The 24,035-nt window shown below is 41.2% G+C and overlaps 1 protein-coding gene across 1 annotated transcript in view; it reads left to right on the top strand.

Annotated features, from left to right (window-relative positions):
• The window catches only part of LOC134862067 (furin-like protease kpc-1), a 181,542-nt gene that overhangs the window by 145,711 nt on the left and 11,796 nt on the right, over positions 1-24,035 (top strand). Inside the window, exons 14-17 of the mRNA XM_063879750.1 lie at positions 2,310-2,420; positions 3,270-3,363; positions 9,823-10,008; positions 21,654-21,777. Of these exons, the coding sequence (XP_063735820.1) occupies positions 2,310-2,420; positions 3,270-3,363; positions 9,823-10,008; positions 21,654-21,777 (515 nt within the window). The remainder of the gene's footprint in view (positions 1-2,309; positions 2,421-3,269; positions 3,364-9,822; positions 10,009-21,653; positions 21,778-24,035) is intronic.

Genomic DNA, 24,035 nt, shown 5'->3' with positions numbered 1-24,035 from the left:
TTGCTGGTGTTTTTATTAAACTTATCAAATTTAGGTATCCAAATCCCGGAATGAAAAGAGTGTTTCCACTGTATGCATGATAATAAGCAGAGCTACTATATAAAAATCTCCCCATACATAATAAACTGGCTATCTCTACTTAATGCAGCTAGAGTCGGGGTCCAATGAGGATTATAAATCAAACACCACCAACTTTTGCCACCTTTTAGGAGTCTGGTTCGGGAGGGAGTTGGACGTTTAAAACGTACTTGGTGGTAATGCGAAGGGGCCACAAGATGTCCTATTAACGACTTATTTTCTTTTTTGTGGAATAACAAACTGTACATTTACCAAATACAGTTCTCTTTTATAACTGTAGCTTAGTAATTAAAAAGGTTTTGGGAAATCTCGCAAAAGTATTCAAAGGGGCCCATTTATTCGATTTGGAGTTTTCCCTTTCCTGTAGTGTGTTATATAGATTTAGTTTTTTGTAAATTCTTCCACACACTCTCCCCCTGCCTGAAATGCTTCCATTGGACTCCTTTGTGTACTTCCGTATGATTGTGACATCACTTTGTAACACACATGCTTCTATTGGCTAGCGCTTCACATTGTACGTGATAGGCTAATCTATGAGCAGTTGACCAATCAAAACAGAGCTGGCCAGCTAACCAATCAGTGCAGACTGGGCTCTGGTTTCAGACAGAGGGTGAGAAGAGGTGTTGGCAGTATGAGAAAATAAAGAGTTTTTTGAACATTAAAGCATGTAAACATGTCACAGTAGAGACACAAAATAAAAATATTACATTATATAAATTAGCATAATAGGCTCCCTTTTCACAAACTTTGATTTTATTCCTGTACTCAAGTGGGTTCAAAGATAGTTTTAGTTATTGTCATAATAACAGAGTTAAGTTTAACCAGCCACTTTAAAATATGTTATGTTCATTTTTAAATATGGTTTAGCATTCAGGATCACAGCTCCTTGCTATCAGTCGATTTAATGGCTTCTAGTAAACATTGACTGCTAAACTAAAACACTGCTACCTCCAATCATTTAAGCGCATTTGGAAGAGCAAAACAATTATATGTTTACGTTCTTCATTCCTCATTAGGCTGCATGTCGGTCGATTTTTAGTCTCCTCTAGTCTTCTGCATTCAGCTCTAGTCAGCTGTGTTTTGCTCTGACTCTTCACAGTTTTCTCTAACCCCCTGAATGACCTTGAACTTCAGCCGCGCACCTCAACCCCACACACCCTTCTGCCTAATGCTATTATGCCAAGGCCCTACATGCTAAAAGTCATTGGTGGTGATAGTGGCTGATTAGATTGTGTCCATTGATCGCGCGGCGTGCTGTTAGGACGAGGGCGCTGTGGGCTCCGCTCCTGCCTCTCCTCCTCAGACACACTGACAGTCTGAGACGGAGGAGACGGAGCCCCATGCCGGGCGGCAGATTGAGTTATTGATGAGCTAGCTCCTGTCTCCTGTCTCTGTCTCTCTCTTTCTGCTGCTCCCGGAGACCCCGTCATCAGGATAATGAATTTCACTTATTGCAGATTAACGGCATAAGGTCTGTATGGTAATAATGGCAGAAATTAGCTCTTTGTCACCCCCTCTGGATTTCCAAGAGGAGGGGTTGGGGAGAATGAAGGTTGTTACGGCCCTTCTGCCTAAAGACTGTGATTTTAACAAGAGGGAAGTGAAAGAGAGAAAATTAAAGATGTGAGGGAGAATTAATACTTACGGGGAGAAGAGTTCTGATGCAAGAAATTCAGGTTTAAAGTATGAGAGTGAAGGAGATTTTAGGGAGGAAAAAACACTAAATATCAGCCTGCTCTGCAGAAAAGAGAGGGCAAAGAGGAAACATGAGAGCAGATGATTCAATAGACACGTAAAGAGATGGCTGGTAAAGTGGAGAAGAGAGCATAAGATAGGCAGCGGTCACACAGTCACCAGGCAGCGACGCCGCTTAAGGGTCACCCATTGTGTCTCCAGCACCCAGATTGGGGTGGTAAAGAATGAATAATGAGGCTTGATTACAGTCCGTGAGATGGCACATTGTTCAGAAACCATCCTCCGGGCAAGTTCACACAGCAGCCCTCAGCCCCGGACAGAGCGGGGAGCGATCATGTCAGAGGACAACATCATCTTCCTCAATGACTTGTTGCTTCCTCATGTCGGAGCCATTAGCACTTACTCTCTTGTCCCACAGCACATTCAGCCGCCACGTACAGTAAAACCTCCAGATCACATGTGTGTGGGGATATAAGGATTTTTTTCCTGATTGTATACACAAACACATAAGCTTTTATGTTCCTTTCTTGTTTCAGGTATGGTTTTGGATTGCTGGATGCAGCGCTGATGGTGCAGCGGGCCACACTCTTTAACACAGTTTCTCCACAGAGGAATTGCATCCAAGAGGTTACACTACATCCTGCCAGGTAATAACTTGAAATATAAATGTATTTATATAGAACCTTTCAAAACACACAGTTACAACTTGCCAGACCCAAACCATTTGAAAACAGAATACAGAGAGTAAAGAGAATTCATAGGGAAAGCAAGGAAGAAAAATATTTACTGTTAAAAAGACAATACCATGTTTGCATTGACTGCAAAGGATCTATCCCCTTTTGGTGTGACTCTGCACTTTAGAACAGCAAAGGAAGATGCATTCAAAGGTATCAGTGTTTCGGAAGGGACATAGGACAATAGGAGGTCTGATGAATGACTTAGGTGAAGGTTATCAATTAAATCTAAAAGTCCAGCGTAAGGCCAATCGCAAACCCTAACTCTAACGCCTCAGTGAAATGTGCTCATGTCTCCTAGCCTGAGTCAAAATCTTAGCAGAAGTTTTGAATGAGCTGGACACGTGACACAGATTTGAGCCGATGCCAGAAGCACACTTATCTTATCAACAAGTTTTGAAGGTGTGGATACATGCTTCAGGAGAAATAAATGGTGTAGTTCTTCAAATGTTTCTGGGATGATGAAAGCAGGATTGAAAGGTTTTGATGGAAAACTACCACTATCGACTACACACTGTATGTCTTTAACCCCCTATAGCTGCTGATGTGCTATTTATATTGCTTTCATTCATGTATCACATGACTTTACCTGCAGAACGGCTCCTCCACAGGAATCAATAATCTTTCATCTTATCTTCACATGTTCTGTCACTGCTTTGTGTGTGTTTGTATTTCAGGATGGATGTGTATGAGTGTTTATTAATCATGCATAAAGTTGTCTGAGGTGTGACTGACTTATGTAATGTTTCTCTTATTGGTTAGGATCCTCTCTCCAGGGGGCGAGGTCAGTGTTGATATAGAATCAGATGCCTGTCGTGGGAAGACAAATGAGATCAACACTTTGGAACACGTTCAGGTCAGGATTTAAAACACTACAGTGAACTAAATGTTTTTTTAGGAATCACTTGGGGAAAAAATGTCATAAATAATCAGGATCTCACAGAATTTGTTAAACGGTTTGGGATATACTCATGATTGCGAATTACATGAGAAGGTTGGTACTGTTAGATATAAAGCTTTAGCAAGCAGTTATTTAGCTTAGCTTAACTTAAAGATAGGAAATAGGGGAATAGTGGAGCAGATAAGGGAAACAATCGTTCAAATAGTGATACAAGCACCAAACTTGGTACAAATACTCCTTAGATATTACTCTTTTGAAAAAGTACTTGAAATTCAAGATGGCCGCCCATTTTCCAAGATGGCCGCCATGCAGACACATAATCTTACCACTTTGATCAATTTGGATGATCTTGGTGTGTGGAAGTATAGGGAATTTGAACTTTTCCTAACCCTCACACTTGCAGCTAGATAGTCTTGTGCAGGTAAGACCATATTGGTAGCATTTGCACCTTCCATGGCATTCTGAATGGCATCCACACTTGGTCAGCTGTTGGCAACTCTCTGCAATTGGTGGAAAGCGTTGTCCAGAAGACCTTCCATGTATCTCCACTCTTTGTCCGTCCCCAGTCAGCAGGACTCTGTGTCTCTGGTTGGGGCAGTATTGTCTGACTCCATATGCAGCCTGCTTGATAGGCAGCACGCTTGACATGCTGAAGTAGTGCTGCACGAGTTGGAGGAATGGTTTCATAAGGCCTCTGTTTCTGAGCAAACATTTCCAGTCTGGCATCATCTACACATTCAACTGTACTGGACCTGTCATACATTGTCAACACAAACTTCTCGAGGACCTCCAGATCATCATCACCTACTGTTGGTGGGTACTGGCTTAGCTTGGCAAAAACATCAGATGCCTCAACACACACATCCCAGGTTTGCCATGCAGACTTTTTCCCTTGCTGAGGAAGCCTGAAACAACATCGCAACCAGTGAAGGCATGAAAGAAGAGTATTCCTTTGCTTTTTTCCAGTCCGATAGAGGTGTAAAGGTCATGTATAGGAAACCAGCTCAGGTTGCATCCTTGGCCAAAAGACACCAGCAACTGCAGCAAACCAATCCGTTGAAGGAGAAGCAGAACACTGATTGCATGAGGAAATCTGTGTCGCTGGCCTTAACCATCAGGACCTTGCTCCCCTCCTCCACTGCATGCCTGGCATGTACAAAGATGCATGTGTCTGCTTTCTCGTGACTACATGGTGCTATCCCATCCAAGCTGATCATCTCGTTGCAGGCAACATCTTCATCTTTGGTCAAGATGACCAAGTTGGGAGTACACATATGTGCAATCTTGTAAGCCAGGAACCTGAACAGCTCAGTTTTGTTATCACTGTCTCGTAGGAAGTTCTACCAGTTTGAGGGGATTTTGCCCCTGCTTGTTGCTCTGCGTTTTACCCCACGTCCACGCTTTGACCTGGTTTCAGCCTTGAGACTTGATGACTGGTAGACATCAAACACGATGTCTGTTCTCTTGTACTTGGTGGAGTATGCTTGTACTTTGGGGAGCACATACAACAAGGCATAGTCTTCAAAAGTCTTCGAGGTTCGTGGTGGCAGGGTGTTCACCAGTGCTGAACCACCAATGATGATTGCATCAGCCTTTGGTTCCGCATCAGGTATTTTAACATGGCTCTCAAGAATGTCTGCAAGCTGGGACTTCTGACTGGAGTAAAGCTTCCCACCATCACTCAAGGAAGCAGGGAACTGCTGATTTTCGTGGCGAAAGAACTCATGCAGGTCACATTCTCTGCTCTGGCATGAGATGAACAGCTTCGAGAATAGCTGGCAGTCCTCCTTCAGCACTTTCTGCTTGGAGCATCAGCAGAAGCTGGTTCCTGTCCGAAGAAGTGTACCCTGTTTTTCTTGATTGGGTCATAGAAGGTGGCCACTTCCTTATTTTGCAGGCCCTCCATGAACTGCTGGAAACAAGTTCTGCCCCTCTCATAATGTGTGCTGGGAAGTGCAGCTACACTGGGATCACCGATATCCTTGGTGTCCAGTGACAACAGATCCCCACTCTCTTCCTGGAAAGGATTGCCCAGCTCCTTCAAAACTTGGGTCAGCTTCTTGACTTTCTTAAGGAAAACCCTTTGGGCTTGTGGTGTCTCATTGTGGTGGCTAGTTTGTTCTGCAGCCTCCTTGGCTTCAGATGCTGCCTCGTACTGTGCAACCAGGTGGCAGACTTGAGGATCAGCTATCATCCATCTCCTCAGTGCTGAGGGATCTTCAGTTATACCAACTGCTCCCCCGTCAGCTTTGATAACAGCATTTGACTGAGCCTGGTCAATAGCCATTGCAGAGAACTCTCGCCTTGACTTGTGAACAACAAACTTTCCACTCGCAAACTCCTGGGCCAGCTGGGGATGTTTCTCTTTGAGGGTCACCATGTCTCGGAGATGGATGGGGAGCCAGCATGCATAGTTAGTGTTGTTGTTGGCAAAGAAGTATGGGATGAGCTCAGTCAAAGCTTGGCAGTACAGGTTGAAGTTGGCTTCCCTGAATGCTCGGATCAGTAGTAGGATCACCCGTTCCATGGACAGCACCAAACTCCAGAACTGAAACTGCGGACTTTGAAGCTTGTGACTATCACACCAACAGGACATCTTTTCCCTTCTTGTGAGCTTCCAGCTCAGGTATTTCAGCCAACAGTGTGTCCTTCAGTCTGGTGGCGTTAACATCCGGTGTCTCCATACCCAGCTTTTCTAGACGCTGTTTGTACAGGTTGACCATATCTGCAAGTCTGAATATTGCAGGTCCCTCTGAACTTAATTTGGTCTCCACTATGTAGGTTACTACTTCTGAAAATGCCAGTGGGTGGACATCCCACTGCTGGCTCTGCTCACTGTTTTCAACATTTCTCAGGTAGGCTCTCTCTCTGTTGTACAGGGATGTCAAACATGCAGCATGATACTTGAGCTCATGTGCTATGACATCTCCACCACTCAGTACGTTCAGGAGTCTTCCATCATTTAGAGTTTTAGCACAGTCATTGAGTCTTTTTTTAAGCTTCATGGTCATGGCATGTCTCAGTTCTGATGCTGGCTCTTTTTGTTCACAAAGGAAGCACTCACACACCTGGACTTCACGGCTGGTTCATCGAAGTTTGTTTTGCCCTTCTTCTGATTGAGCACTTTGAGGTCCAAGCCTTCTCTTTCTTGCCCTGTCCAGTTTGGTGTTCTTGAAAAGATATCGGCAGCTCTACTGTGTCATGTTCCTCCTCAGTGTTTCTTCTATTCCACCACCCTCATACAGTCTGGTTGGATCCAGAACAATGGGCATCTCATTGAGGGCACGGAACAGGGGGATATTGGTCGCAATCATGGTGTAGCCATCTTGTTCAGATGCATAATGTTTAGGTGGTGATTTTAGATCCTCATTATCTTTGTCCTCTTGGCAAATACAACATTTGCCCCAGTCAGATTTCCATTTAGATGATACCGGAGCTGAACTTGCCATCTTGTTCGGTAATGAATGAATGAATGCAGTAAGGCCGAGGGTTTATCCTTTTACCACCTTTACCACAGTATGACGATACACATTCAGGTATGGGATACAACTAGGTTCAGACATAAATCCTACACCTAGCCCGAGCGTTCATCCAGTGCCATTTAAGTCCCGTGCGATCTGTACACCTTCTGGGTGACTACATGCAAAGTCATGTAAAGCCCCGTCACCCTTGGCTCGGCTCTCCCGTGCTGGCACACCCTGTCGATTCAGGTGCGGCTATCTAACTACATATAACTAATATCTAACTACTAGCTAACTGTTGTGAGGCTTGAATTAGATAGCATTTGGGACACTAAACTATGCTATTACCACTACTACTAGTTACAGTAAAGCTTGTTTAGCCAACACTGAACCCCATGCTGAGTTTCAAAGCAGTGTGATGTCACCAGTGTGCCCTGATGTGCCTTGACATCCACTCTTTTCTGACTCTCTCCCCCCTCACTGGGGGTGCATCCAATTCAGTTCTCATTACTGGGATATGTTCCACATCAATCAGCTGTGGGTGCTGTCTCCGTGCACAATGTGTTAGAGTCTGAAATGCTTAATCACACAGAGAGACCCTCACCTGGTTTAGCCCGTGAGCCAAAATAGTGGATTGTTTTTATCTAAGGCCAGAATAAGGCAAAAGTAAGCTTTTGAGAGGTTTAAGGGTCCCAGATTTGGATTCAACATGGTAAAAAATGTATATATTGATGTCAGAATCATCCATATTGGCCAGGTCTGTGCATATTTATTACTGCTTATGCCGCATACTTTTTGAAAAGAGTAATGTCTAAGGAGTATCTGTGCCAATTTTGGTGCTTGTATCACCATCTGAAAATATGATGATGCTACACTAGAACACAACTTGCCTGGATCTCACTTAAACTGTAAACTGAACATTTTGTACTGCTGGGTTTCAAATAAAAGCATTTAGCTGGCTTTATTATGGATTTCTCGCAGGAAATGCATTGTTTGTCATTGAGCCTGACAGAAGTAAGAGGTGCAAGTGACAGTGTGCACACCCCCCTTGGAAACCCCTTTTATGCTATGCTAAGCTAACTGGCTGTAGGTTTATGTTTCAAAGACAGATTTTGTATGAGAGTGGCATTGTTGTCATTTTACTCTGTGCAGGAAAGATTTTAACAGTATTTCCCCAAATGTTGAACTATTCTTTTAAAACATGAGAGGTGAAGAAGTCAATTTCTCTTGACAAAACTGTTGTGAAAGGGCTTTTACAGCCTTTAAGTGGTTCCTTTTAACCTTGACATTATACAAATGAAGTCAATTGAAAATACATTTCTACTTGAATGTTTCATTGAAATACTTTTTGGCGTTTGTGTGTCATGTGTTCTGAGAGTGGTGAAAATTCAAAAGGATCATACTGTGATGTGTAATGTGTTGGCTGTGTCGTTTGCAGAAAATGACAAAACTGGGTGTTTCTTGAGCACAGGCACATACATGCAAATGTGTTTATGTTTAACTGTGTCAGCAGGCATACGTACTGTGCGTGTGTGTGTATGTGCAAAAGTTTGTGAGAGTTATCTGTGTGTGAGTGTGTTGTATGTACTTGTGAAATAGCAAGGAGAGAGAGAGAGAGAGAGAGAGAGAGAGAGAGAGAGAGAGAGAGAGAGAGAGAGAGAGAGAGAGAGAGAGAGAGAGTGCGGGAGTGTGTGAGCATGTAAATTGAAAAGGCTTCATCTTTGCGGCTCTGCTCCCTGGCAGAAAGCGTGGGTCAGGCCATCGCTGTGAGGTGTGATTGATGGACGTGTTGCCGTGGTAACACGCTGTAAACAGGAGCGGGCTGTCAGTCTTTTTGCAGCTTGGCGGCTCTCTCTGCGATGTGCCATTGTCACACCAGATGTGCTGCTAGTGATGAACAGGGACAGGGAGAGTGTTTACTGGGTGGGGGTTTGGGGGCTGCAAGTGCTTTTTAAATCATTTAGCTCATATTCCCCTCAGCCATTTCTGTCAATGTGTCTTCACTGTTTTGCTCTCACATGTCTTTGTCTTCATCTCTGGGTCTATGGACAGATCAGTGTCCAACTGTCTGCTATACACAGTATATACTGACTGGATTTTGATATAAATTTGACAAATTTCCTGCGATTTCCCTAATCGTCCATGTGTCACATGAATTACTTTAGATATTAATGATGGGCACAGTTATCCGGTACTTTTTAATGAGTACTGATTGGTCGGAGGAGGCTTAGCTTGACATTTAAGGGAATTGTTCAACATTTTAGGAAACATGCACTCTCTTGCAGAGAGAGGTTCAAAGATTGGTGCACCCCTCATGCCTGTATGCTAAACATCAACAACAGTTAGCTTAGCTTAGCATAAAGACTGGAAATATAAAAACTATCCTGGCTCTCTCTTTCTGTCCGTAAGAAAGACACCGAAAAGTGTCATTATTTTTTAATGATTTAAAGGGAAAGGGTACGAAAACCAGGTGTACCAACAAGTGTTTGACAATTTCTTTAAAAAAGCCCAGGAACCGCATGCATTTTTGTTCTTATATACATTTGATAATAATTAAATACCATGTTATTAGTCAGGGTTTTTTTTCTCCTGTGTTTATTTTACGCTATCTCAATATTAAGCGTACGGATAAAACATGGGTGTCAATTTTTTCAATTGACTGTCAGTAAGAGGGCAAAATGTGTAATTAATTTTAAGATGAAAATTATAATCAATTATCAATCAGTAAAGTTTCTTTAAAAACAATGAAATGCAGTTATTTCAGTTAGTTCGGGTCGATTTCAGTAAACAGCTACAAGGTGTCATACATTCAGTGGCACTGTAGAGAAGTCTCTGTTACTCTTTGTCTGTCCACCCACTCCTCTCTATTGTTTTCACTATTTCTCCATCCCTCTATCAATGTTCTTGTTTAGACCTCTGTCTTTTTTGCGTCTTGCCACCTGTCGCTCAACAGGTGAGAGTGAGCCTTAGCGCTGTGTGTCGTGGTGACCTCTCCATAAGCCTGGAGTCTCCATCTGGCACTGTATCACTGCTGTTGGACAAACGGCCCAATGACGCATCCACTGCTGGCCTGAAAAACTGGACCCTGTTGACAGTGCACTGCTGGGGGGAGGAGCCACAAGGCCTCTGGACCTTTCAGGTGAGACAGAAGAAGTACTTTCTCTGCTTCTATCAGTTGTGTTGCTTTTTATTTGAAGATTTTCAACTTTCATAGAGCCTGAATCTACACTTTAGCTGCATGTTGTGTTTAGGGCTAGTTAGCGAATGGTAGCATGCTGAGCTAAGATGGTGAACAAGTTAAACATGATACATACATATCACCATATTAGGATTTCCTCGTGATCATGCTGAATTGTCTTAAATTGAATGAATGCAATCATACTGAAAAATATAGTAAAATGCAATAGAATGTGTACCCAGAAGGTGAACTCATAATGTTCTCCTCCTTCTCCAAAAAGTACAATGGATCGCCTCTTAAAGTTTTGACTCCAACTTGTAAACTTGGGGCAAATACAGCAGCCATGACAAACACTGGGGGCACCAAGTCAACATGAAGTATATTTGCCTATATTGAATCAAAACTAGAGACCATCTTGCAATGAAAACAAACTCGTAGCTATGGCAAATCTGGCCTGTCCCATGAAGCTGGGGAACAATGCTCCCTTTCCCATTTTCTACCCTCCTACTTCTGCCGTGCATTCTGACCATAGCCCTTTTCCCATTGACCTTCATTTTGATCCAAATTATGCATCTGTAAAAGTTTGTAACAGCATCTTGGACTATAGGTATTGGCTGGTTGTACTATATCGAGGTGACAAAATGAGTCCAGTCGGACAAAGTGTACCAAAAAAAAGTTTTCCTGGTAAACTGTGCTAGTTTTCATACACTCCAGGAACCCCCCTTCTCTGGTGATATAGAAATGAATTGCTCTGCTTCACAGTGTCCCTTTCCAGTAGCTGCAATGTATAGAAGTTTAAAAATAGCCCAGCACAGCTCAGCTCAGCTCGGTTCAGTTCATTTTGCCACAGCAATGTGAATCATCCTCTACTTTCATCTCCGAGTTTCAGCCAAGCATGGCAATCTTCATTTTCCTCCCTGCACTCTTCTTTTCCTTTTTTCTCTCATAGATGTGCTGATGTTTGATATGGAGGAAGGAGCTAAAATGGAAGGGAAATTAAGACTGGAAGGTTAAGTAACCTTGGCCGGTTTTGACAGACACAATACTGCCGACGTCTGATTAGAATCCATACTCAGAGACTGTAGCGTGCTGAGGTCATTTACTGTATATACGTGTGGGTGGTAGCAGTAAAGGTGGGGGGGCTTTCTTTGTGTGTGTGTGTGTGTGTGTGTGTGTGTGTGTGTGTGTGTGTGTGTGTGTGTGTGTGTGTGTGTGTGTGTGTGTGTGTGAGTTTGTGTGTGTGTGTGTGTGTGTGTGTGTGTGTGTGTGTGTGTGTGTGTGTGTGTGTGTGTGTGTGTGTGTGTGTGTGTGTTTGCCTGTGCAAATATGCATCAGTCCTTGTAAACCGATGGAGGTTTACAGAGAAAAAGCTGTGAAGATGAAAGACACCCACCCCCTGTCCTCTATCACCTACCTTTTCCTGCAAACACACACATACACACACACACACACACACACACACACACACACACACACACACACACACACACACACACACTTTTTCGCTCCGTCTCTGTGTTTCTCCCACGTCCTCTCGCAGATTTATTGTCGCCTGTGTGACCAATTACCTAGGCCCAGTATGTCGCAGAGACAGGGAGGAAACACCGTGGAGCCGAGCCACATAACGATGGCGCTGCTCATTACCGGAGGGCCGAGACGAGTCACCGTGATGCTCGCAACACGAATTAACGCTCGCGTCTTACGTGCCGCATGCCTTAGCACTTCGCTAATCAGCACACACACACACACACACACACACACACACACACACACACACACACACACACACACACATGCTGATTGATTTCATGGTGGTTGTCAACTTTACAACGGATTGGAAAGAATCACGTACACACACATCACAATTACATGGCAGCTGAAAATAAGACGGAGTGTAAGAACACTTGAAGTCAACGCAAAGAGGAACATGAAGAGAGAAAAATGAATCACACCTAAACCAGAAACTTGTACATTAAAATTGTTCTTTTACTACAGACTGAAGATCAAATATCATGGCTCACCCAAAGTTTGAGTCTACAAATTATCAAAGCAAAATAATGTACAAAAAGAACTATTTAAGCTGCATTCGCTACAACAACATGATGACATATCATGGTTCTTTACATTTGTTATTTATCAGAAAGGGGTTTATCCTAGAGGTCTTGTCTCAAAAACAAACAAACAGACAAGGTGATTAAAACTGTTAAAAACTCTAAAAAAGCAGTTAAAATCAATGTTTCTTCCACCTTGTTCAAAGCAAACCAAGATGTGGCTGATGTTTGCTCAATTTGTTTCTCTAAATATCTCAAGATTCAGACTTTCAGTAAAGTTTTTAAAAAGTCAAGGAGTGTATTCTGAAAATGTGGCTTGAATCTGGATAAAAAATATCAGACGTCAAGTTGATGAGGGCTTCTAGACAAAACCCGAACTCTGATGCCTGTGCAAAGGCAATAAAAAGGATTTAAACGCAACCAAATAGCCAATCGTTACATTAATTGAAATTAGAGGTTTCATTTTGTTTTTGAACATTTTGTACAATTTAAGTACACAACTAAGAATAAATAACAAACCCTTGGTTGTTCTTAGTCGTTTAAATGTGGAAATGGTACATATTATACCCTTAAATCTACAAATGATGCGTAGAGGACGATACAACACGGACAGAGAAGATACTGTACAGGACTAATTGAAAAGACGGAAGGAGGGATGGAAGAGAGGTGAAGGATAAACTATAAAATAGAAGTCCTGGGACTTTAACTGAACTATCTGCTGGATCAGTGTTTAAAAACTCAAGGGCGTCAGAGGGGGGGAGCTGAGGATGAGGTGTCTGTGGAGGGTCTATATTGATTCGCCATGATGACAATTGTCAAGGAGCGCTGCGGTGCTGCTGCTGGAATACAAGCAAGACTGAAGTGAACAGGGAGCGAGTGTTACGGCTCGAGGCTCGGCTGACCTTCCAGTGCTGTGAAGGAGACGAGACCGCGGGGCTTGAAATACACTCTCTCTCTCTCTCTCTCTCTCTCTCTCTCTCTCTCTCTCTCTCTCTCTCTCTCTCTCTCTTTCTCCTCTATCAGCTCTCCACTGTGGTTGCTCTACCGCCATAGTGGTGCTTTTTATTAAAGACAATGTTGTAGCAGTATTGCACAATATAGAATATGTTCAATCCAGCAGTATACAGTATGGATTAAAACCACACTGAGATGATTAACATAGGAATATGTTACCAATAAAATGTATTATTAATATATATGATAACCACTGGATAATTCATAAGCAGATAAAAGGTAATGGATGTTATTTAAACCCTGTGCCCTTCATCTTCCTTCATCCATTCTCCTCCCCTTGCACACGCCCCCCTCTCATCTTCCATCTTTAAAGTATTTCTGACGTCATGCAGTGCAAAGACGTAACATTCAATTGGAAACAGTAAAATATGACAGTTAAGCCATTAGTATTTATGGACAGTACTGTGTGAGTTTAAACGGTCGTTTCACCCAAATACTTAATCCAAGCAAAGCGTTTTAGTTTTATTTTCTCAGGATTTTCAATCTGTGCCTCGACCCCAATCGAAGGAGGTTTATGGAATTTTCATTTTGGTGCTTATTACATGACCACACACAATACTGATCAAAATGACTATAGATTTATCGCTTCCGCTTGGAGAAAAAAAGTCCCGTTCCACTGCGTACCAACGGCTAGCAATGCGGCGACACTAAGTCACTAAGTAATGGCAGCACTGATCAAGGTTTTCTGTAACTGTCTTTTGAACACTGCCAGAGCCTGTACTGTGTTCCTGTTCCTGATCAAAAATAATGTTTGTTGTTCACAGCTGACGTTAAATCACCCAGACTTCATTCTGCAGATTGATATGACTGCACATAGTCCCTTGATCCTCCTTACTAACAATTATTTTACTCTTAGCAGCGGTGTGTTAGCGAGTTTTAACAACATCGCAAAATGTCCAAATTGACCAACCAGAATCGAGCGTTCAACTAAGCCGCATAATTAGCAATATGCAAATAATGCTCCTCAAGAAGTTCAGTAACATCATCCCTTTCTTTTATGTATGTGCCAATTATTTTGTATAATCCATATTACAAACTTTGAGCAGTTCAAGCAGGATTATCTTCTACCAAAAGTAAAGTTAACATTTTGCTCTGAATTCAAGGAATATTGCACCATAAACCAAATTCCACCATTTCACCATTATATTGGTATGGAGACAGAAAAAATCTGCATTGTTAGAAAAAGAGGAATAATTTCACTCTTTTATCATTTGAATTAACCAATCAGCTTTTCTGCATTATTGTGATGTACAAATACAGAAAAACTGAAATATAAACACACGCATACATCACACTCACTTATACCCCACCTGACTCTATGCTGCCATTCCCACAGGGAGTGTGTGTGTGTGTGTGTGTGTGTGTCTGTGTGTGTGTGTGTGTGTGTGTGTGTGTGTGTGTGTGTGTGTGTGTGTGTGTGTGTGTGTGTGTGTGTGTGTGTGAGAGAGAGCACACAGGGTGGCAGCGGTCTTTAAGCAGAGATATCTCTGATTCCCGGAGGACTTTGAGGCTCAAACTGACTGTGACTAGTGCTGCTGTAGGAATATAATGGCACTATTTAGCCCACGGCGCTGTGGCTACACTCACAAACATGCACACACACACACACACACACACACACACACACACACACACACACACACACACACACACACACACACACAGAAACACAGTCACTCTTGCAGGCCTTGACTGACAGATCATATGTTTACCATCATCCCTGACGCCTTGTGTGAAGTCACTCACACAAACCAAACTCAAAGCGACAAACTGAATGGAATAACCAGCAGATAATGAAGGAACTATTGTGGTCTAATTAGTGCATGCAGCCAATAGAAAACGTTAATATTTGCCACTTTTCAGGGTATGATTATAATAATTTTACCAATACGGCTCGGGTATTCTGTCGAAAAGACTTTCATTTGATGTCTTGATACTTTCACGATCATATGATCATAATGTAATTAAGACATACGGATCTGGCTCCAACAACAACATCCACTTATGTTTTATATTGACTTTATCCTAAGTTACAGCAGGGATTGTAACAAACACAATTGTTTACAAGTGTTTTAAGTAATTGAATTAGTATTCAAATAATATATTATTAACTATTATGGTTAAATGTTTAATGACATTCTTCTCTAAAACATGTTCTAAGTTAATGTATAAATTAGTATTTTGAGGATTGAGAATTGATATCAAGTTGTGTTAGTGTTGGTATATTTTCAGTAATTTCTCTAACTCACTATTTGATGATCTTTGTAATTCATCTTTTTTTATATTAATATATTTATTTTTATATTTTCGTAGTTTCACCTTCTCTCGTCATTAAACTCAGAAAAACAGAAACCCCATGTCTCCAGTGCTTGTAAGGTGTTACGTGCATGCAGTACATTTGTAATGCAGACATATTATTAGCATTTTTTAAAGATTTTTTCAGGCAGAGAGGATGACACACGGCAAATCGTCCCAGGCAGAGAGCCAATCTGGGTCCTCCGCACAGGGACCAAACCCTAGAACATGGGCCACTTACCAACTGAGCTAAACGGCGGCCGATATTAGTATCATTTTAGAGTTGCTAAATGACACATTAACACATATCAACTGATTTTAAAACATATCTCCCCCATGAAGTCAATCACTTCAAAAACATTCAACAGACTCCTACTCCACATATTGAACGCACCCTTTATAATGATGGTTTTATTTTGTTTGAAGACATGTTAACATATTTTTGATAATTTATTCCATTAAGTGGTTATGGTCTCCTCTTAGTGCAGGTACAGTGGGTGTTAGTGCGGGTGGTTAGAGCATACTAACTTATGACTTACTAATTGTAAAACTATTGGTTTGACTTCACTTTGATACAAAGTAGAGTGTGGGAGTTGTTACCCAGCTTTACCGACAATTAGTAGTCCGAGCTGAAAATTACACGACTAGAAATCTGGAAAGTATAAATGAACTGCAGATAGCTCAGCCCTAAATATGCTATTACTTTAAAGAGGTAATAGTTATTCCTTTAAAAAGAGCAATGTAAATTGATGCATTCCCTATAACAAGCAGAAGTAGCACTCACCACTGGTAAACAAGTGTAGAAATATCTCAGTAACTACACGCACAACAAACACCCCGGTAGTTGCTACAGTGGAACTCTCTCACACTCATTTTGTGTACCTTCACCCACAAACATACACACACACTCTCACTCACTCTGGCCCAAGGTGGATTTCTAGAGGTGCATATATTTACATATATCTGCATGTTTAATGAGTTTTGGGAGATCAAGCGATCCGAGCGGCCCTTTGTGGGAATTTCTTTTCTTTTTTTCTTACGTGTGTGTAAGTGTGTGTGTGTGTGTATGTGTGGAGGGGGGGGGGGCTCCATGTAAATATCACCCACTGTGTGTTGGCACCCGTCACAGATGGTCGGGGGCGAGGGCACCCTGTAGGCACAGGATACCTATTTCTGTTTGTCTGCGTGCTTTGTGTGAGACTGGGAGGCAAAGAGAGTGTGACTCTGTGTGCACGCTGCCATGTGTGTGTTTGTACTGCGTGCACTTTTTGGTGTGTTTTTGCTTATGGGTTTCTCTGTGCGTATTGCAGAATGTTCGTTGTTTTCACATTTGTGTGTGTGCACTGTGATACTGTATCCATAAGTTCTGATGGAGTGAGTGTGTGTTTCTGCTTTACCATACATTTTGCAGTATGAGAGTGTTTGTGTGTACTATTTAAACATACCTTAGTGCAACCCTGTGTGTTCACTTGTTTGTGATTAAGCATCGTGTGTGTGTGTGTGTGTGTGTGTGTGTGTGTGTGTGTGTGTGTGTGTGTGTGTGTGTGTGTGTGTGTGTGTGTGTGTGTGTGTGTGTGTGTGTGTGCCTGAGCATGTGTGTGTCTCCCAGCATGCAGCATGGCCATGATGGCCCTGTTTTGGATGATTGATGTGTTGGAGGGATCAGCGAGGAGCCCAGGTTGGGCCTGAGCCTCAGTCTGACACACTGCTGCTTCCCTGCTGCTTTACATATGTAGACACAGCAAGACACCACCCCCCCCCTCCAATCCCTCTCTGCATCCCGCTCTAACACAGCCAACACAGGTTCCCTTTTATTTTGGAGCTTCTGTTCATTGCGAAAGAAACCATGCACTATAACAACAATTTGAGGGTAAAGTAATGTTACTATATATTTAAACTCCATTATTCTTAAAGCCAGCGGAGTTTAGTATGTTAGGGGTTGTGTTTTAATTTAATGAAATGTCATTTTACGATCGTTTTATCCTGATATATCTTAAGATTTTACTGATTTATATGTTTCCACCCTAAGAAAAATGATAATAATAGTGTAAAAATATATCTTACTTAATCAATATTATTAGTCATTTAACAAAATAACAAAGCAAATATCATCTTTCAATACCATACTTTGAGTTTAATATAAACCTGAATATAATTAATAATTCGATAACCAAAGTTAATCCCTCATATTAATTCAAATGATGTTTAAGTCGAGTTAAATTTACCCCAATAAATATCCTTAAAGGAATTGATGCTTAAAGGAAACAAAATGTGTTTTCCTCTGAATAAATGTTGACATTTATCACGATATGTAATTATAAATAGGTGTTAATATTAATAATAATCCTGCTTCAGTTTCAGGGTGCATGCTGGCTCGCTGTCATGGCTTTTAGAACCGAGGCATCGTTAATGTTATTAGTAACACCTGAGCTTTTTCACTATGATAAGTCACCTCAGCTGAACCAACGTCACCAACAAGACACAATACTTTATTTGTTTCTATTTAAATTGTATTAATTAACATTACCGCTATAGAATATTATCCTCTTTTACTTTTTCCTGCCTACCATTTTCACAGCACTCTCTGAGATTCAAACCAGCAAAACCTTGTATATTCAATCATTTTCATTAACACTGACAATGAACTCTTACCTGTTTTTTTACAAGTTAACCCCTCTTTCTACATAAGATAGACATTCAAGAGAGATCTGTGAATTTGGCATTATCTCAACATTTAATCTCAAAAGTGAGCCCTAAACAGGGTCCAGGTCTGGTTTCCAACTAATTTGCTTATTGCTCTTGATAGATTTTTTTTCAATTTTGTTATGTCTTCTCTTGGATGTGTGCATCTTCGTCCAGTCCAGTTTTCTTCCTCTGCCTACTTCTTCCTAAACTCCTCTCTCTTCCCTGGCTCATCCTCCATCGCTGGGTCTCACTTTCGTCTCCCTGACACTCACCCGTTCTGATATCCTGCCATCTCTCCCCCGTCACTAATCCCCCGTAACTCTCCTTTTTCTCTCACTGGCTTTGAAATCCTTCCCTTCTCCCCTCTGTTCCTCTGCCTCTGCTAATCCTTTCATTTTCTTTGTCTCTCTTTTGTCTTAAAGTCAGTTTAATTTCTCCTTCCTTCATGCCCTGGAGTGCTCTCGCTTTTTTATTCCACTATAGTTAAACATCATGCCAGTAGTTTATCATAAAATGGACTTATGGCTGACTTCCTCACCAAATATTACAATGTAATATTTGACTTTCTAACATAGAATTAGAATGTACATAAAGTCATAACATCCAAAAATGGTATTTATGGATTTCATGATCAGGAGAGTATGTAAAAAATTACCTTCAGCTTAAATAAAAACAATCAGGCAACTGAAAATATTTGCCACATGAGGTTTCCAAGTGACAGCGGGGTCGGAGCTCCATGGCGAGCGCTGTCGACCCAGTAGAAAGGCATGCTGGGAGGCTGGCAGGCATGCGAGGCATATCGATCCACCTGTAGCATCCAGCTGTTTGTTTACCAACAACAAATCAATGCAGCGCTCAGCTGGGTGCCGCCATGCCTGGCCTCTGGTCTGTTGGGAGTACTCACACAATCACTCTCATATATAGAATACACACACACACACACACACACACACACACACACACACACACACACACACACACACACACACACACACACACACACAGAGGTTTGGCAGCTGCTCTGGTAGATGTAAGAAGTTTCTATGACAGTAGTCTGGACTAGACAGAAGGGCTTCTTTTTTTTCCGGGTATGACATTACAAAGTTGAGTGCATAAACTGAATAAGCCAGAATGACACTGAGGTTTATTTTAAAATGTAAAGAGAATTTTCCACAAGCTTGTTAGTTCACCAAAATACTGCAGGTGATTCAAAACTGCTTGAGGGAATACTTCATCCCAAAAATCACCATTAATTACCCCATGCTACATTGAATTCTTGAGGATTTGTCTTGAATGAATCCACAGAGAACAAAGAATGTAGAATAAATAGATGCCAACAGCAAAGCAATTTCAAAACATCCATAAAAAATCTCACACAGCTCGAGAAGTAGAATCCAAGATAGATTTTCCAGCATGAGGCTTTTTATGCAAAGTATTTTAACTATTAATGTTTTAGTGAAAATGTATGTATTAGGGAAGAAAACTCTGTTGTGATTGTTTGATCTTTGTGGAGCCGTCTAAGGAATTACACATTTTAATTCTGAAATTCAGGGTTACCCAGGGTCAGTACTTGATATAGAGCTTTTCTTTACAGCGTTGGAAAACGTTCCTTAATGTTATCAGCTTTAAACACAGATATGATAGAAACTTATTCGGAGAACTATGACTCCATTAAATTTGGATGGTACAATTAATTAGTTCCAATTGTATTTTACTCCATGTGCCCTGCCAAATGCATCTTTAGGCATTCAGAGGATATTTTTCCAAGTCCAAGCAAAGTTTAAGTGAGGTCACAAGTCAGTGTTTTTTAGTCATTTCTCTTTAAGTTTTCTGGTTTCTGTCTGTCCTACGGTTAAAGGGATTTTTTAAATGCTTTGAGTGAATTTCTTCACATTTGTCCTAAACATCTGCTTGGACTCAATGATCAACTGATTAGAACTTGGTGTATAACAGTCAAGGTCACTGTGACCTTGCTTAACATGTTTTTGGCCATAATTCCAATGTTTCTAATGATGACAACATTTCACATGTCCAATAAGATAAACTGTAAACCTGGAGGCATACAACCACATGGCCATAATTCTAGTGTAGTCTACTGTAAAGTCATCAGATTTATGACTCAAGCCTAACTCAAACCTGAGGGAAATGACTCGAGTCCACACCTCTGCAATAATGCCTCGATCAAACTAAATGATTTCAGCCCCGGGAGGCAGGAATAAAAATGAGCATCGGGCATGACAATTGCTCGCTTTATCTCGTGTTGAGTGTCAAGGTGGAAGACAGGGGAGCCAGCATCTGGGACGCTTCACTTGCCACATACATCAGTACTTATAGCTGAAGATAGTTTGTAATGGCTGTCTCTAGATGGGTCTTAATAAAAACACACAAAGGGAAAAGACATACAGTTGTAGAAAACACAAACAGCGATTAAATAAGGTAGAAAACTCAATGACAAGCACCTATCATATATGGCTAATAACTGAGTTTTGTAAGTAAATCTAAAAAAGCAACCACAGAAAGACATTTGAACAAATTAGGATTAAAAGGGCCATATTATGCTAATTTCCAGGTTCATATTTCTATTTTGTGCCTCTACTGTGACATGTCTCCATGCTTTAATGTTCAAAAAGCTCTTTATTTTTCTCATACTGCCTGTGCTGCAGCACCTTTTTTCCCCCTCTGTCTGAAACCAGAGCTCAGTCTGCTCTGATTGGTTAGCTAGTCGACTCTGTTGTGATTAGTCAACTGCTTGGAGATGTCCCAGCCCTTGGCCTATCACGTCCAATGTGATGTAGCGCTAGCCAATAAAAGCACCGGTGTTAGGTAGTGATGTCACGGAAGTAAACAAAGTAGTCCAATCGAGGTGTTTCATGCAATTTTAGCCTTGTATACCATTTACAAGCATAAAACCCTATACAACAAACTACAGGAGGTAAACCCAAAAAAAGGATAAAGACAAAGCAGCATCCTACAATTGGCAATGGCAGTCCTAGTAACTTAGCCAGATACATGTTGTTTATAATCTGCTGTGATTTAAGCTAATTAATATTTCAAAGCTCAACATTTTGTTTCTTAACTTTAGGGGCCAGTGCTTTAGGCATCATTTGCAAATGTTTGAGTGTTGTGGATGCAGTTTTTGATCAAGAAGAGGTTGAGGAGATGGAGAAGTGGTTGTCCAACAACCATAAGGATGGTGGTTCTGTCCCCAGCCAATCAAGTAACGTGTCCAAGTATCTTTGGCCAAATGCTGTTTGAATATGTGTGAACATTAGTCTATGCCATTACTGTATGAATGTATTGTTGAATGTTGAGTTGTGTTATTTTAAAGTGCTTTGAGTGTTTGCAAAGGCTAGAAAAGAGCTAAATAAATGCAATCCATTTAATTTGGCTTTACTTTGGCATTAAGCAGAGCCATATTTATGTTAGAGAGTCTAACAGAAATAAGTCAGTCAGTGGCATTTTCTAACATTCTCTCCACAAATTCAGTCCACTAAAGTAAGTTATCTTATTTAATCAGGGTTGTTGGTGAAATTATGACCTTGTTGTTGTGTTTGTTTCCAGGTGACTGACCACAAAGGCACAGTGTTGAGCTGCAAGCAACCGAGCGACGAGGAGGCCTCCGGAGCTTTGCTCAGGGTGACACTCATCCTCTACGGCACCTACCACCCACACAGGGCTGTTCAAGGTATTGTATGTGAGAGTGCTTTCAACACTTGCCAACTGAAGAGATAATGGAAGCGTAAAAAATAATGATACGTAAAAACATACTTTTTACGTATCATTATTTGCTTAAAGCACTATATTATTATAAGCACTCAAATAACTATGTTGTTTTAGAATACAATATTAAGCTACATAATAATATTTTATTATTACATAATGCAATATAATGTGATTTACGACATTATTTTAACTTTAACTTACTTTTATAAACTTATAATTGCAATATACTGTATTTAATTAAAACATTATGTGATAATACAGGGAAGTTGAAGATTATAAAGTACAACTAGAGGAATTATAAAACAGTATGGCTACAAATCATTACGAATATTTATTAGTAAATAGTAAATGGACTGCATTTATATAGCACTTTCCTAGTCTTTGAGACCACTCAAAGCACTTTTTAGAGTGCTTTAAACATTTATACAGTGCTATGAAAGATGCATTATAAGTGTTTTTTGAATGTATTATTGACAGACGGTCAAAGACAGTGTTACCAAAAAAGGTCAAATGATTTTCAAATCACAAAAGTACAGAGCAAATATTTCCTCACCCTCCGCTCACACCTCCACCTGCCATCCCTGCTTCCTGGGCGGAGGCGGTGTAGTCAGAGGAAGTAAGTCGGGCCCTGACCACTGAGACTGTGATGTGTAATTACAGCCTGACCCTTGGCTGCCCCTCCCTCTCCTCCACGGTGTGTGTCAGCTCCCCCAGTGCCCACAACCTCCACACACACACACACCTCGTTAGCCACACCGGCACACGGCCACAGGACCATCCTCCGTGTCCCTGTTGGGGGTTTTAGGGCTGTTAGAATCAGCGAGGCATGCTGGGAAAGAGACTCTGAACCAGACTTTCCTGTTGATCTCTGTCAACGAGAGGTCCTGGAATATCATGGACTTTTGAAATATAGTCCAGAAAAGTCAAGGACATTAATACACTTGGAACATTCTACATATTTTTAGCCCAATTTTGTTAAAAAGCAGACTACAGGGAAGTAAGGACAAATGTCTTTTGGACACTAAGAAACCTGGAAAGAGATGGAAAGGTCATGGACTTTCAGTGGGAACCATTTCTATCTGTGTGTGCGTGTGTGTGTGTGTGTGTGTGTGTGTGTGTGTGTGTGTGTGTGCCGTGCTCTGTTGCGCTCTCGTCTCTTTCTGTCAAGATGCTGATCTCTCTGTTGAGAAATCAATGTCTCCCCCTCCTCCTCCTCTCCCGCTCGCTCTATCCATCCATGTTTCCCTCCCCGTGCTCCTGGATCTAACCCAAGTTCAAGCTGTTAGTCAATCTGCTGTCCGCGCACACACACATACACACACACACACACACACACACACACACACACACACACACACGGACACACACAAGCTCACACACACACACACACACACACACACACACACACACACACACACACACACACACACACACACACACACACACACACACACACACACACACACACACACACACAGGCTCACATACACAAACTCACTGTTCATTCACAGGTTTCATAGTGTTGCTATTTCTCAATCTTTTCCCCAATGACATCATCGTGTAGTAGTTTGCTTGATCTGAACCTCACCGACACTACAATTTCCAAAGAGGCCACTGCTAGGAAGATTATACTGAATGCTGTTATGTATAGTAATGAAATGTTAGGAAATACAATTATTCCACACTATTTCTTATTTTTGCCAAGATTTAAATGAGGAGATTGAAAGCAACCTGTACGCTAAATATGAAGTTAGAGCCAGAAGGGAGATTAGTTTAGCTTAGTACAAACTTTGAACAGAACGCCCTATGTTATGCTAAGCTAAGCTAAGCTAACTTTATCCAAGCTCTAGCATCATATTTGCCATAGATGTTTGCTAAAATGTGAATGTGCCTCATTAAAATACTTTCACTTAATATACCCCAACAAAAGTGTTTTTATTTAAGATAGGAATCTTTCTGATGTTGAAATTAGCTAATTATGACGTTTGATGAAATCAGGAGCAATATACTAAGGCAATTATTCAACGTTAGTAGTATAAACATCAAAATAAGTGTTTCCAATATTTTTTCCATCAGTCTAAGAGAAAACGTGTCTGGAAGCAAAATGGCCCAAAATCGTACAGTTAAACATTGCATAAAAACAGTTTTTCTGGCTCTAGTGTCCCGCCTTAAAGTATTTTTAATCGTCCTCTTTGATTATGAGTTTGAGCAAACTTTGAT

This window comes from Eleginops maclovinus, chromosome 3, assembly GCF_036324505.1.
Source record: "Eleginops maclovinus isolate JMC-PN-2008 ecotype Puerto Natales chromosome 3, JC_Emac_rtc_rv5, whole genome shotgun sequence".
NCBI classification, from domain to species: Eukaryota; Metazoa; Chordata; class Actinopteri; order Perciformes; family Eleginopidae; genus Eleginops; species Eleginops maclovinus.
Note: the sequence above shows the minus strand (reverse complement) of the source record. Positions and strands in the feature narration are given on the sequence as shown.